Source organism: Drosophila santomea, chromosome 2R, assembly GCF_016746245.2.
Source record: "Drosophila santomea strain STO CAGO 1482 chromosome 2R, Prin_Dsan_1.1, whole genome shotgun sequence".
In the NCBI taxonomy this organism is placed as follows: domain Eukaryota; kingdom Metazoa; phylum Arthropoda; class Insecta; order Diptera; family Drosophilidae; genus Drosophila; species Drosophila santomea.
Window position 1 is genome coordinate 3,916,015 of NC_053017.2, and position 14,700 is coordinate 3,930,714.

The 14,700-nt window shown below is 47.2% G+C and overlaps 2 protein-coding genes across 3 annotated transcripts in view; both read left to right on the forward strand.

Moving 5' to 3' along the window:
* LOC120444389 (serine-rich adhesin for platelets) overlaps positions 1 to 11,884 on the forward strand; it is a 38,069-nt gene extending 26,185 nt beyond the window's left edge. Inside the window, exons 4-8 of one of the 2 annotated variants that reach the window (XM_039624005.2) lie at positions 1,554 to 2,217; positions 2,271 to 2,358; positions 7,466 to 7,903; positions 8,005 to 8,068; positions 8,136 to 11,884. In XM_039624005.2, coding sequence (XP_039479939.1) covers positions 1,554 to 2,217; positions 2,271 to 2,358; positions 7,466 to 7,903; positions 8,005 to 8,068; positions 8,136 to 11,077 — 4,196 coding nt within the window. In that variant the 3' untranslated portion in view covers positions 11,078 to 11,884. Of the gene's footprint in view, positions 1 to 1,553; positions 2,218 to 2,270; positions 2,359 to 6,956; positions 7,135 to 7,465; positions 7,904 to 8,004; positions 8,069 to 8,135 lie in introns of those variants that run through there. The other variant, XM_039624006.2, reaches the window with a different exon arrangement.
* A 392-nt stretch (positions 11,885 to 12,276) lies between these two features.
* On the forward strand, positions 12,277 to 14,010 carry LOC120445930 (protein LTV1 homolog). Its single transcript, XM_039626591.2, has 2 exons — positions 12,277 to 12,371; positions 12,431 to 14,010. Exons 1-2 carry the CDS (start codon positions 12,369 to 12,371, stop codon positions 13,907 to 13,909), a joined length of 1,482 nt encoding a protein of 493 aa, XP_039482525.1. The 5' UTR covers positions 12,277 to 12,368; the 3' UTR covers positions 13,910 to 14,010.
* Positions 14,011 to 14,700: the final 690 nt, after the last annotated feature.

A 14,700-nucleotide genomic window follows, 5' to 3' on the forward strand; every position in this document is an offset into this window, starting at 1 on the left:
CTTTGATTCATTTTTCGAAATTCTTGTACTTCCGTTCAGTGGCGTTCTTTTCTCTAATTAATATATGCACTTACTGCTGCTGATATGCAGACTTTCCACTGAGTGATGGGTATTTACTCTCCGAACTTTCATTTCTGGCAATGACACACAAAGAGTGATGATGCGTGAGTCACTTGGGAGATGTTAAATATTCGGAGATGAAGGGCTTATCAGTACGCTTTGCGAATAATGAGGTCAGCGGTAGTAGTGGACACACATATTGATTATAAGCCCATACATAAAATCCCAACAAAGTCTTCCAAGTCGTAGTATTTACACTTCACTTAGCTCTGATGCATGGGTATACTTACTAGTTCGTGTACCTGCAAAAAGCAATAATTTCTTTATGATCGATAACGAATGGTTCTTTTTCTTTCTTCTGCCTTATCGGCCATCTAAATTGTGCAAGCATGTTGGCGTCTACAGACATTCAGAAAGGAATAAAAGCCATTAAAGCTATTTAAGATAACACAAATCGATTGATAAGCACTTTTTATAAACCCTTTTTTCTCTCTCGGATTTTCGTATGCAATGGCTCTTTGTCTGGGAAGTTGTGTATTGTGTATCGCGCAAACTTGAGATACGATATGACCTTGTCGAGTAAGCCTCTATACAGGTTCTTCACGTGGTGTCCAATCGTTCTTATCGACGAGTCACCCATATAAGCCATCCCTGTCGCTCTCCTAATCCCTCCGTATTTCCCTCTCATTCGGCTGGGAACTTCCACCAATTGAGAGGTCTTCAACTTTTGCCTATTTATGGTCATGTTTCTGGTACTATTCGCTGCGTTTTCACTCGGTTATTGTTTACTTCTTATCGCTCATTTAGTTTTCGGTGTATTGGGGTCTTAACTTCTGATGAATGACAGAACGATTCTATTAACAATCGATTGGTTCAACTGTTGAGTAACCTAGGATGTTGACCACTTTCTCGGAAGTTATCACGAACTGTTTGTGTTTTTTTACGGAAGTACTGATTGCAAAGTGAACTTATGTCATCACCTTAATTAAAATCCTTTTCCAAATGAAATCTATTAAAGGGAAAAAGCATAAGATTCGCTGGCTGTTGCTGCGATAACGTAATTCCCATCGCCGATAATTTAATTCCCTTCGCCTGAGTGTGAAAACCCAATCCCAAGCGATTTTGCTCTCACTCCGGAATATTTATGCTCGCATGTCAATCAAAGCGGGAGCTTTGAATACATTGCCTTACTTGACATCCTGCATTTCTTGACATTAAAATATTTTGAAATTTTAATGTAGATATGTTACAGGTATATATTCAATGATTTCCCCAAACGCAGCAGTAGTTAAATAAACGTATAAAACACACGGATTTTAAAATACATTTTTTTTAAGTTTACATTTTGGCCATAAATGCGTATATTTTATGGTTTGGGACAATGACACCAGCAAGCGTCTGGAAAACTACTCTTCCTTCATATTTCAAATTAAAAAAAAAAAAAAAATGTTATATTAAGCCTAGTTCCTAAACGTCTTTCTTGGTCCTTCCAGAGCACCCAAATCAGCAGCAACAACAGCAGCAGAAGCGTCGTCGTTTCCATCCGCTCCGTAACCTGCGGCGCATCTTCCGGCGACGTACGATCAATAGCTCTGCGGACAGTCCTGCATCCTGCCAGTCGCCAGGACCCGGATCCTGCAACACCTTGCCACCGCCCGCCAGCAGCAGCAGCGAGAAAAATCTGCGCAGCGGGATCGCCTCGCCACCAGGATCCCCCCTGAATCCGCAGCAACTGAAGGAGAACTACCAGACGCAATCGCTGCCCAAGTCCAAATCGTACGGCTCGCATCGCGATGAGCTGCTGAGTGTGCTCCTGGGCAAAAAGCGGGCCAGCAAGCAGGACCACAGCCAGGTGGCAGTTCTTCCCGATTCCCCATCCCAGTCGCAGTCCCCACAGGAAGCCATGTACCAGGCCCAGCGACAGCATGGCGGCGTGGCCGTCTTCCCAGATTCCCTTCTCCTCAACCGGAGCAGCTATTTTGCTGAGCAGAGAATCCAGCAGCGCCATCTTCGCAGTGTGGGTGACTCCTCGCAGGAACTGGAGTCCAGCATAGGCTTGGGATCAGGAGCCGGATCTGGACCTGGAGCTGGTGGTGCCGCTGACATCTCCGACAGCCAGCGCAGCCTCAGCGAAGGTCGCCTCCTGGATGTGGACGGGTGAGTTCATCTCCTTTTCAAAACGACAACGGTGGTAACATCTCCGATTTCAGGGATTACTCTCGGGACACCTTGTCTCAGTCACATGACAGCGTCTTCTCCGAGTCGGCCACAGCCAGCAGTCTATCTATTGTACTCAAGGTGAGTTGCAGAGTATTTAAAATCATATTTCCTTGACCCATTAGAACTGGACTCTATAGCTCATACTTTTGCGATAGGAAGTGATTTCACTTCTGTTTTCATTGAACAGAGTTCACGGACCTCGGGTCACTGGGGGAATCCGCTTGATGTGATTGTTATCTGAGCACTTGAGCTGCAATCAATCTAAATTGATTTTAATCAAAGTCAATTGGTGGCTTTGTTGGCACTTGTGATGACCAAATCTTCTCCAGAGTCCAATGACTCACTACAGTTCTGATTTTTATTTAATGGTTTTTTGTTTTCGAGATTGGTGGGAAAAACACATCTTTGTCACAACAATGATTAACTAGCTAAGTTATCTTCGATACAGAACATCTATTAATTGAATGTTTCTCGCATTGGGAGATACAATATCCGATACAACTATTTAGCAACTTCAAAAACAATTGCAAACTAAACTAATTAAATCGAATTGAAACTTGTGCCAAAGGAAAGTCGAAAATAAAATAGTCTGGCTAAGACGGTTATCTAATAGACTGAAACCTCATCGTGAACATCATTATCAACATTAATGCATAAGTCGCTTGAGTGTTTTTCTCTTCTTTTTGAGTGAAAAAAGAAAAACTATAGCCAACGCACGAGTTTTGCAAGTTGCAACTGGAAACAGAAACCAAAGTTAGATGTGGCACTACAAAAAATCGATTTAAACAAGTTGATATTTAAAAAAAACTAAAGTCTTTGCTGTCAATCAAATTTTTATATTTTACTGATTGACGAATCATTTTAGCATCCTCTAATAGTTTCTAAAAATACTTTAAAAAACTGTTTCCCAAAATAGATTTATATTTTATGAATTATTTATAAATATAATTACTTAAAACTTTAGTTGCTGATAATAGCCCATTTATTCATGACCCAATATTTTCTTTCTGTGCATCCATGCAGTAAGTCTTTCCACCACCCGCCAACCGCTTTTTCCCCCCTGAAACTCCCACTTTTCCCGGCGATTTTCCACCTCTGGCAGCGCGTGGCAATTTGCGGCTTCTTCTCCCGGCAGTCGGCTGCTACTTCTATTGCTTCTTCGGTTTCTGGACAAACGAGTTGGCAGTTGGCAGCCGATGGTCGCTTGGTCGCTTGGTCGCTTGGCCGCTTCTTGTTATTCCACTTTTTTCCACTTGGCCAGTGCTCCTCCGGCGCCCCGCTTTTCACTCCTCGGGCTCCCAGCTTATTTGCCAACCTGGTTAGCAAATAAATCGCATTTCTTTCTGTTTCTATGCTATTGAACTCCTGCAAGTTTTCCGCTAAATCAGTTTGCATCGAGACTTTAGCCAGTGAAGACACACGATTTCCACGATTCCGATTCCTGTTTCGAAACCGACTCCGATCCGCGCTATGTCCATGATCCTCGAGATTCCTGGACTCTAGCCAAGTGAAAAAGTTACTGAACCTGCAATTTAACGGTCCAACTGGGTAACTGTGGTGGAGATTGAAAGAACTGCGATTCCCTGGTTGTCGGATTAATTGGATTAGATAGGCGGAAGTCCCAAGTGCTGGAAGGAATTCGGACGATAGAATATTGAACATTAACTTCTATTATTATAGGATAGAAGATTAGATAGATATAGATTAGGTGGATTTTGTAATATACACCTTGTTAATTGGAAAAAGGCTAGGTGGTAAAATCTAAAAGACAATACTAAAAGTATTCAAAGTACTTTATCTTGTCTTGTAGTCATTTCCTTGGAAAATAGTTAAAAGCACTCATAGGAGGGGATCAAAGCCCCACAGAGTCCATGAGTCCCGTCTTCCTCGTCCGTTCTCCAGTATACATATTTTCTAAGACCATTCTGTCCTGTGGCTACCTTCTAATCCTCCAGCCAGTCAAGTGCACTTAGCGACTTTCCTCTGAAAAGCTGACGAGCAGGTCGGAAAGCGAGCTTAGATCTATAAATATTTACCAGCCGATGTGCAGCAGATGTGATCCCAGAGTCAGAGCTCTGGCTCCTGGCCAGCCAAGCAACCTGTTTGATGAATTAATTGCGGATAAATAGAAAGAGAAAAACATCTACACGATGGCCATAATGGAAAAACTAAATGACAATGCAGTCGAGCGATTTGATGGCCGGTGGAGAGGGGCGGGCATTTAGTCCGGACGACTTGGAATGACAGCGATATGGTAACACGGTAACACGCATTAAAATCGCATGGGAGCGAGCATGGCCGTCATCGGACTTGGACTTGGATGTGGATGTGGATGTGGATGTGGATGTAGACGGGTGTGTGTGGATTGAAGGGGGAATCATTTCACACGCTCTGCGCTAATTGACCAACTCTGGCGGGTAATGGGGAGGGCAGAAACCACTCCTTCCTAGCTCCCGACACTTGAAATTTCATTTTCGGCCTACATTCGTTTGCAGCAACATGAGATCTGTGGCACTTCCCGTCTGGTGGGCCTCACTCCCAGATATTACGTAACCCATATTCCACTGCTGAATTTGACTAGCGCACCGATTTCCGCGTCCATTAGGAGCACTCTGGGACCCATGTACCATGTGCCATGTTCCATGTCCAGTAGTTCAATCGTCCTCGGTGCATCCGCGTTAGGATTTTAATTGCATTTCTTCGCACGCCGATTGGCGCATTCTGGAGTTGGCGAGAAAATGCGGCCCACGTCCATATCGGCTGGCCACTTCTACTAGCCCACTTCCAGGCCCCACTTTCCGCCACTTGGGTTGACAGCCGAGGAGAAATTGATTCGAGGCGATTTGATGTGAGGCAGCCGGAGGAGCTGAGTTGGTTGAGAGTGTGGAGAAGGGTTCTTCAGTGTTCACTGGCTCTGTCTGCTTGGGAGAAAGCCCATCTTAACATCGCTAAAGCGAAGCGCTTAGAATGTATGGCTAGGAAATCAATAGTGCCTAGAAAGCATTTAATGTAAAGGTAGTTTTACAAACTACAAATCATTTAGGTGTTGTTTCTAAGACTTTATATTTATTTCGGGACAAGGCTTTACTTCACCTTCAGGAATATATTATATCTATGAGTTAGAGATAATATGGGAACTATTCATTCTTATATTTTTAGACAATTATTATCTAGGAAAGTACAAACAAAATATAGTTCCACGAGCCGTTAAAACCCAGCAATAAGCTCATTGCCTTGATTTACCCACATGCCGTATCATTTGTGCCAATGAAATAAAATGTCTCGTGCAATTGCAATTGGTCTATATAGATATTAACGATTATGGTCGAAGTCAGGGTCAGTTCACTTTAACCATTCGCCGATCGGGGCTTCCAGTGGTAAATGTGCACACTTTGGAGCATTTATCCCACTTGCAGATGGCGGCCATTTGTTTGAGCCGCATTTGAAATGCAACTCGGACGGCGCAATGATGCAATTGCATTTAATTCAAAGCGATTGCCATGCCTCCCACTTGGCCAACTGTTGTGCCCGTTCTCTGGACGAAAACCCCTCTCTTGGATTGCGGTAATCAATGTTGGCGGTTGTGTGTGGCCATGTTGGGAGCCGACTATCCATCCACCGGCCACCAGCCACAAGCCACTGGTTCCCCCTCCTGCTGTCTCCTCCTCCAACGCGAGTTGGCCCACTCGCCAAGTGGGCCAATAAATCAGTGAACGTGACGACTGGTCGAGTCCGCTCCGCGATTTTTCTACTCAAAGCCGAAGTGGAACTTGGCTAAGAAGTGGCTATCCGGTGCAGGTAGCTCCGGTGCGAAATGGGTTAAGGTACGCAGGATGGCAACTACCTGCGTGTAGTCGATCCACCGAAAATTCCGCGGAATAGAAGCAGCTGTAAAACGTTATGTAAAAATATATTTCAATTTAGTGCGGAAATACTAGGTGAAAAGTGTAAAGTTGATAGAAAAATGCGTATTCAGCAAATTATCTATTAAAAGATATTAACGGCTTGTAGACCATGTGATTCTAGCTCACCGTGAGAAATAAAGGTACTTCTAATGTTTGTAAAGCCAAGTTAATGTGATCTATAATTTTGAAAAAGCATAAACAGATGCGTCCTAATAATAACCTAACTATATATGTGAAGTTTGAATTAAGTAGCCTTCATATGTACCTTGGGATGCAGGCGCCGCTGCTGATCATCTGGCAGAACATTGAACTCGCCCCCAAATCCCAAATCACCAATTGCAATTGTTTAGCCAGAATTGATGGGCGAGGTCTTTAACCTGAACCAGCCCAGCACTTAATCCTCGGGCAACGAGCTCCCAAAAATAGCATCCCCACCAGAAATGAGTCCAACAAACAGATGGCGACGTCACGCGCCGCAAACATTGATAGATGAACAACATGGGATACGAAAAGGCGGGAATTCGGGCGTTGGAGGAGGGATTCTTCCCCGTTTCGGACTCGTTTGTTTACTCTGTGGACAGAGTTCGGGTGCCTCGAGTCTTACCCTTGAAACTCGGTCGCGAGCTGACAATGAACAGATCTTCAGTGCCTGCCCTGCACCAATTGTGTTCGTCTAGGTAAAAAGCAAATGCGACGCCATTTCCATGCAGATTCCCATTCCCATTTTCGTTTTCATTTCACTCTTGAGATGCATCTGCATCGAAATCTTCAGTTGCACATTGCACTTTGGTGTCGTCAGTTGCCGCTGCTCGAGTTGAAAGTGAAATCTTTGAGATCGCGTGATCCTCATAGGCAGAGATATTTCCACAGTCACATTCACGTCACAATGGTAGCCGGAGGTTCGGGTTCTCTCAGGGCGCAGTCCAATCCCTTCCAGCTTTCGTTTGCGGTAAGAATTGGTAGTGTCTTTTTGCAATCTATTCGGAATCGCAGGCATCTTTGCTACCCACAGTTGCCCAGCTAAATCGGGGATTGCCCATCAGTCATTTGTAGTCTCGTCCGCGCGGTGAGGCCCACCAAATGATCGACTTCAAGCAGAATCCCTTCAAGATGAAGCTGGGTGGCTCTTCCATGGGCGAAAGTCGCCTGGGACGCAGTTGTCTGCGGGCTCGTTTCGTTTTCCGCTGGAAAAGCTGGGTAACCCACCAAAAATGAAACCATGAAGCACATGCCCTATGCCAACAAAACCCGAATAACATCTTTATAAATGCTCATTTCAGGCGGAACTCACGGATGTTCTGCGCAAGCGACGAAACAGACCCGATGCCTCTGACGAGGATTTGGGTCTGCCCCGCAGCCCGGCTTCTCCGCAGCGGAGGGCAGCGGGTGGGACCAGCAGTAGGAATACCTCCGGAGTGGGTCACCAGTCACGGGGCCACCAGAGCGAGGTGTCTTCACTCAGCTTGCACAGCGTCAATAGTGCCGAAGTGGAGACGGAGGACAGCCAGAGCTCCCATCAATACCGTCACCACTCACGTGTATCCACCAGTTCATCGATCTCCATGAGCTCGGATACACTGCGATCACATCACGAGGACGACGTGGACGCCGTGGGCGGAGAACATCATCGCCTTTCCCACGCGGCCGCCAAACACAAAATGGCAATTAGGCCTGTGAAAAAGAAAGGACCCACCAGGCAGCATCGCATGACATTGGAGGTAAGTGAATATAACATGTCTTCCACATGGATCATGGGATTATTCAGGAGTATAATTGCATTCTTTCACATTAACTTTTAAATCATATTAATAACTTTCAGACTTCCATTCCGGAGGCCAATGAGGATGTGCCGAAGACGAGTCCTGGATTACGAGCAGTACATGGTAAGAAAAGATTAATTCATTAGATCAGTTGATTTTCTAAACGAATCTCTTTAATACCAATTCTTAGAAGCCGATCTCAAGATCAAGACGCGCTCCATGCCACCGAAGACTCTAACTGCCATTGCACCACCGGTCCATTCTAACGCCACCAGCTCGGTGACGACCAAGCGAACTAATACAATCGAGCAGAGCTCCACCATCACCAGCACCACTAAGACCACAAGCTCGTCTTCCACGACGTCTCACATGTTTGGACTTCGAAGTCTGACCAGCAAGACCAACACATTGCTGGAGAATCGAGGAGAGTCTTCTACGGATGCGGATGACTTCCTGGCCAACGAGCGGGAAAAGGAGAACGAGAGTGGATTCCTGCGCCGGCTGATCCATCGGAACTCCAAAAGATCCATAGCCAGGGCCAACGACGGAGTTGAGGATACGGACTCCAGCCAGAGTGTGGCCAAGAAGCTGCAGATCTCAACCTCCTGCTTGGAGGCCGCTGCTCGGGAGGCGCTCCAGGTGCCGGACAAGTCACGCAGTGCCACATCCCACGAGCAGCACATCCAGGAGACGCGACAAACGATCAAGCGGGAAATCCACCACGAGGGCAAGCACGGACTAAACGCCATGGTCAGTAACTACGGAGTGCATCCACATCCACCCACGGCAATAAAGCCGAAATCAGGCCCTGCCGCCAGGCAGCGGTACATGCCCAAGGAACTGGGAGCTGCTCCGCTGGAGAAGATCACTTCGGGCAACGACGTGACCAACTTGCTGTCAAAGAGCTCGCGGGGCAACGACACCTTCCAGTCCACCACTTTGGTGCGGGAACAGCAGAACAAAGTGGAGACCTCAACGCATTTCGAGAGGAAACCAAGGATTGTGGGCTTGAGTGCCTTCCAGCAGAAGCTATCCCGATCCAGTGACTCAGTGGGCCAGCACTCCAGCTCCTCCAACTCCTTGGAGACCAGCACGGACGAGCCCTCGCCCCTGTACTACGAGGAGAAGCAGCGCAAGACGGTTGAAAAGTCCCGCAGCTTCCGAAATTATGAGGAGGAGGCTGTAGACTCCACGGCCGTGCACAACAATATGCCGAGTTTGCCGGATCTGTCACTAAGTTTTCGGGTACCTGCCTACTACAAGCAGGCGCCACAATCGCCCTGTTCACCAATTTCCCCCAACGCCAAGTGTGTGTCCCTGGGATTCGAGATCAACGACAACAAATTGCTGCAGGCCCGAGCCGAATCCACGGGTCAGTTGCCATCTGCTGCGAAAATCTCCCCGCAAAAGGCCGGCTCCACAAAGCTACTAGTGAGCAGTCCGGGATCAGTTGATATCTCCCAGATTGAGCAGAACATTGACCTTATCGTAAAATCACCCTTGGTGAGCGTTCTACGGAAATCCGGAAATGCAGCGGAGAAGCTGCCCAAGGAGCAAACCACTCCGACCAAACAGCGTCCCAAGCTGCTGGATTTGGGAGCAAAGATGACAGCTCCTGCGGCAAACTCAAGTCCAAGCCCGGCAAGTCCTTTGACCAAGAGTGTCAAGCTCTCGAACAGCCCACCCACCACTCCGGCTAAAGGGCAGGGATCCTCCAACAGCAGTCGCCGGAACTCCAGTAATGTGGAGAATACCGGAGAGCCGGAGTTCATGAAGATCCAGCTGAATCGCGTGGATCAGGCGCGTCTGCACAACAAGACCAATCACTTGGTGCTATCCAAGAACTTCAAGTCGCCCACGGAGCGGAGTCAAAGCAACGATGATCTTAGCTTCAGACGGAGCAGCGGCGAGAATATGCCGGGAATCGAAATTGTGGAGCACCCTCAGCCGAAGCCTCTTAGTCCGGCGGTCAGGCCGATGACACTGGAGCCAAGCCTGAGCAGGCAATTGAAGTCCGTTAGTGCCACTAGTATGAGGAATAGCTATGGAAGTAGTAGTGAAGGATTATCCACTCCAGTTACTCCTGCCTCTACACCAAACACACCGAAAAGCAATGGGTTTTCAAAGAGTAGTCCCAGTGCTCCCAAGAATGTTAAGGAAGTAAAAGATGCCAAGGAGCCAGTCAGTCCCAAGGAGCCAGTGAAGAGCAATCGCCTTTCTCTAGAAGATCGCAAGCGGTTGTTCCTAAGCGAAGAGAGATCGAAGACGGTGGAGCAGCGCAGAAAGTCCATTACCAAGACGGAAAACACTGCTCCACCCACTCCGTTGGTGATTCCAGCAACGCCCGCTATTCCAGACACTCCGATAACTCCCACCTCTCCCGAAATATTCGAGGTCAATGGAAACACTTCACCCACCTCCAACCCTGTGGTGTTGCGCAAGAAATCCTTTGCAAGCAGCAACGGCAACCCCAGCCCGTCCAAGGATGATCCCACACCTGAGCTGATGAAGGTATTTGCCCGCCGTTCACTTAAAGTGAAGGACGACGATGTTGTGACCATGCCACAGGTACAACCCCCCGCTCCAGTGAGCAACAGCAAGAAGCTCTCGCCCAGTGGAGGCGGAGGACAGAGCGTGGATAGCGACAAGGAGAACCAGTCGAACAGCGAGGAGAAGCTGGACAAACTGGCGCCCAAGAGCGATGCCCAGGTGACCCATCACCCCAGCACCAACCGCAATTCGGTGGCCGACTTCCGCAATCTCAACAATAACAATCAGCAGCATCAGAAGGTGCCACCAAAGGTGGTCACCTACCTGCCTCCCATTAAGACCAGCAATCAGGGACGCAATAGCCTAAATAACAATATCAGCAACAGTAATGGGGGTGCCAGGCCCACTGCCGAAAGGTTTTCCCTCCAACTGAAGCAGGCCAACCCGACAGCAACTACTCCAACGTCTCCGGCACCGGCAGCAGCAGCAACACCTGGTGCAGCACCAACTGCAACATCTGCAGCAGCAGCTGCAGTAGCACCCAGTAAGCCCATCGAGAGATCAGCCACCGTGGGCGAGTTCAAGGGCATCCACCAGAGACGCGCCGAGTGGGAGCAGAGGGCCAAGGAGGCGCTAAAGTAATGGATTAGTGATTTAGGATAACCTAAATTGTCCGCCGACCAGACTGTACCTAGCCTAGCTGCAATCCAAGTGCTTTTGTCTAGTGATGCGCTCTCCTTCAAGCAAATAAAGCCAACTGGGAGGCAACAAAATTACTAAGGGAATAATCAAATTATCATTATAATCGTTAGCTTAAAACCTGTAAAGAATCGCAAATGAAATCAAAGTTGAGGGCGCCGGACTGGCGCGGTCATCCAAAGACAATAACGACCTGCTCGGGTTCGGTGCCCGAAAGACTCGATAGGCAATAACTATATACCGATCTTCAAAAAGTGACTAGATTATACTTATTTTTAGTCTATGCAGAGTATGGCTTACTATTGACAACTAGGCTTCATTTCGAATTTGTTCTGTGCATGTCGAGAAATGTTTGAAATAAACTAAATTACATCTATTGATTGAAAGTCAAGAAAACTTTAAGGACTGTGAGTATAATTACGCGTAGCAAGGATCCCGATATTCGAAACATCTGATTTACTTTAAGATGATATTTTGCAAGCTTTTAACCGGTAAAAGAGATAGATTTTACTATTTAGGCTAACTATTATTACTTATTAGTATCGTACTTGTTTCAAAGCCCTTGTTTATGTATAATATTTAGAGTCTGCTAAGATTACAGATCAATATGAATGTAACGTGTAGAAATTGAAGCATATTCACACCCAAGTGTATTTAAAACATTGCGAGTGTACAATTGTTTTCGAAGTGTCAAGTTTATAAATGTACATACTACAAATAAAAACGATTTAATAAATATCCAAGTACAAATTTTGTTTTTTATACCTATTCCGGACTTTGCAGATTTGTACAATGCTGCACTATGATCTATAATTTGTTTAGAGGACATTTATACTTTCCCTAAATCTTATAACTAAATGGGGAAAAAAGTTGCAGTTCATAGTTCTACCATTAACTTTGTCAAATATTTCACGTTGTTGATCTTACGATCAGAAAATAAATCTTTAAAACTATTAATTTCAAAGAGCGAAAAATAATAGAAAATTCAGCTTAAATATTGTTTCTGTTTTTAATCCGTAGCCCTAAAAAACGTTTCATGCGAGTCCATTGATACAGTTCCATACGCGCCATGTTTTGAATTAAGGTGGTCGCTGTTCAACACTAAGCGCAACTACGCAGTGAAAAAACAGTGTGACCGAAAGGCAGTAATACAAAATCCCTTTCTGGGTGGCAGCTCCAGCAGGCACATGTGTTTCTCTGTATTTACAAAAGATTTCCCGAAAACAATCCAATAATGGTGGGTAAAACACGTTTAAACTGGGTAAAACCTATTTTAAAGGCACTATTCCATTGCAGGTTAAGGGCAAGAAGCCGTACATTGACCGCAAGAAGGCGGTCACCTTCCATTTGGTGCATCGCAGTCAGCACGATCCACTGGTGACCGATGAAAATGCTCCGCAGAGGGTGCTCCTCGAGGCGGCGACGCGCCAGCAAAAGCCCAAGGACCCAGAGCCACCCACCGATCCGGTCAAGCGGCAGGAGGAGCTAAAGAAGTTTGGCATCCACTTCGACGATGACTATGATTACATGCAGCACCTGAAGAAACGCGAGAACGACGTGGTTTGGGAGTTTATGGAGAACCCCAATCAAGCGAGAAAACAGAAGGCCCAGGATGACGAGAAACCGGGCCCCGCACCCAAGCTTATGCTGCCCAGCTCAGTGTTTGCCAGTGAGTTTGAGGAGTCCGAGGGCATGCTGAACAAGGCGGCTCCACAAACCTTGCGTCTCGACTGGGATCCCGATGTGGTCGCCGCCTTGGACAGCGATTGTGAGAACGAAGAGCTGGAGGATGACTTCGTAATGCAGGCCATGGCTGAGGGCGACTCCGACGACGAGGAGTGGGATGACGAAGATGGGGAGGAGCAATCTGACATGGACTTCGATTCCGATGACCTAAACGAGGATGAAGACGAGGACGAGCTTATGGATCGCTTGGCGCCCCTAATGCGCGAACGTCGCTTTGACGACGAGGAGCTTAAGTCGCGCTTTACCGAGTACTCCATGTCCTCCAGCGTGATCCGACGCAATGAGCAGCTGTCCCTACTCGACGATCGCTTCGAAAAGTTTTACGCCACATACGATGATCCGGAGCTGGGCGACCTGGCTCTGGAGGACATCGAGGGCAACTGGCACCAGAAACATCCTGTTGTGATGCAGTGCTTCCAGGAATTCAAGAAGAAGGACAAGAGCATCGAGTATAACAAAGAGTGGGATCGTGAGCGCATTGAAAAGTACCGAAATGTGGTCGAGGGCGAAGAGGATCCCACAGAGGAGTTAGTGGAATACGAGGTGGACGACCCTAAGCAGAAGAAGTGGGACTGCGAGTCTATCCTGTCCACCTACTCGAATATCTACAATCACCCGAAGGTGATCGACGAGCCACGGCGCAGTCGTCGTTCCAGTGCCAGCACAAATCCAGCTCCCATTCAGATCGACCCGAAGACAGGTCTGCCCACAAATGTCCTGCGAGGTGGGGTCGATGGCCAACTAACAGCCAAGGCGCTTGCAAGTCTGGCCGATCAATCACCCGCTGCCACTGGGCCAAAGTCACTGTGCGCCAAATCAGTACTCTCCACATTAAGCGTTCTGTCCATCAGACCCAAGGACGAGACCGCCGAAGAGAAAAAGGAGCGGAAGCGCCTGCTGAAGGACTATCGTAACGAGCGCCGCATTGAAAAGAAGGCCAACACGGAGGCCTTCAAGGAGGAGAAGAAGCGGCAGACGCACGTGAAGATCAACCAGCGAACCAATCAACAGGGAGCCTCCATTGTCTAGCTTAAGTTTCCGGCTCTGTTCTCTAGGCTTAAATGTGAAATGTATACACAGGCGTATATATTAAGTGATATCTTTAAACGAAGGATTGGATAAACGACAAACTGTTGCGGTGATTCCGATGATTGCGGGAATAGTTCCTCCGAATCAAATGCATTAGCATTAGGAGTTGGAGTCGGCCCGTGATATCGCCTTCTGTTGGCGTCATCGTCGGTTGTCAGTTGTCGGTCGACCATTAATCAAAGTGGCTGACTGCGCCGCACGCGCCGAGGCTATAAACCACAACAACAATGCCACATCACGATACCCTGGAAAAGAACGCAGCGCATGTCCTGCCTGGCGGCAATTAGCCCTAACTGACTTACTGACTGGTTGGCTGACAACAAATGTAGTCTAGCGATTTGCGAGCTGCTAAATACTAGCTCGACGGGCGGACATAAAGCGGAATTCACAGCGAGACAATCGAAGCGAAAATAAAATAAACTCCAATTCATTGTCAGTTGGCGAACCACAATGCCAACTACAAGAATGCTATAACAAAGTGGCTTTTTACCCCGCCACAAGTCCATATGTACTGTACAGCTCGCAGTAGCGCCTACATCAACTATATGCACGACATGTCTGTGTCAGTGCGCTACTATATATTAAAGTCGGTCCTACAAACGCGATTTGTATTTACACAGTCATATAGAAATTTCCCACGAGGTTTGAGGTCGGGGGGCCATTCAGGCCTCGTTTCCAGCTCTTGGGCACTGGTTAGTGGCAGGTGGGGATTTGCCTGGTGTGGCAGTTTT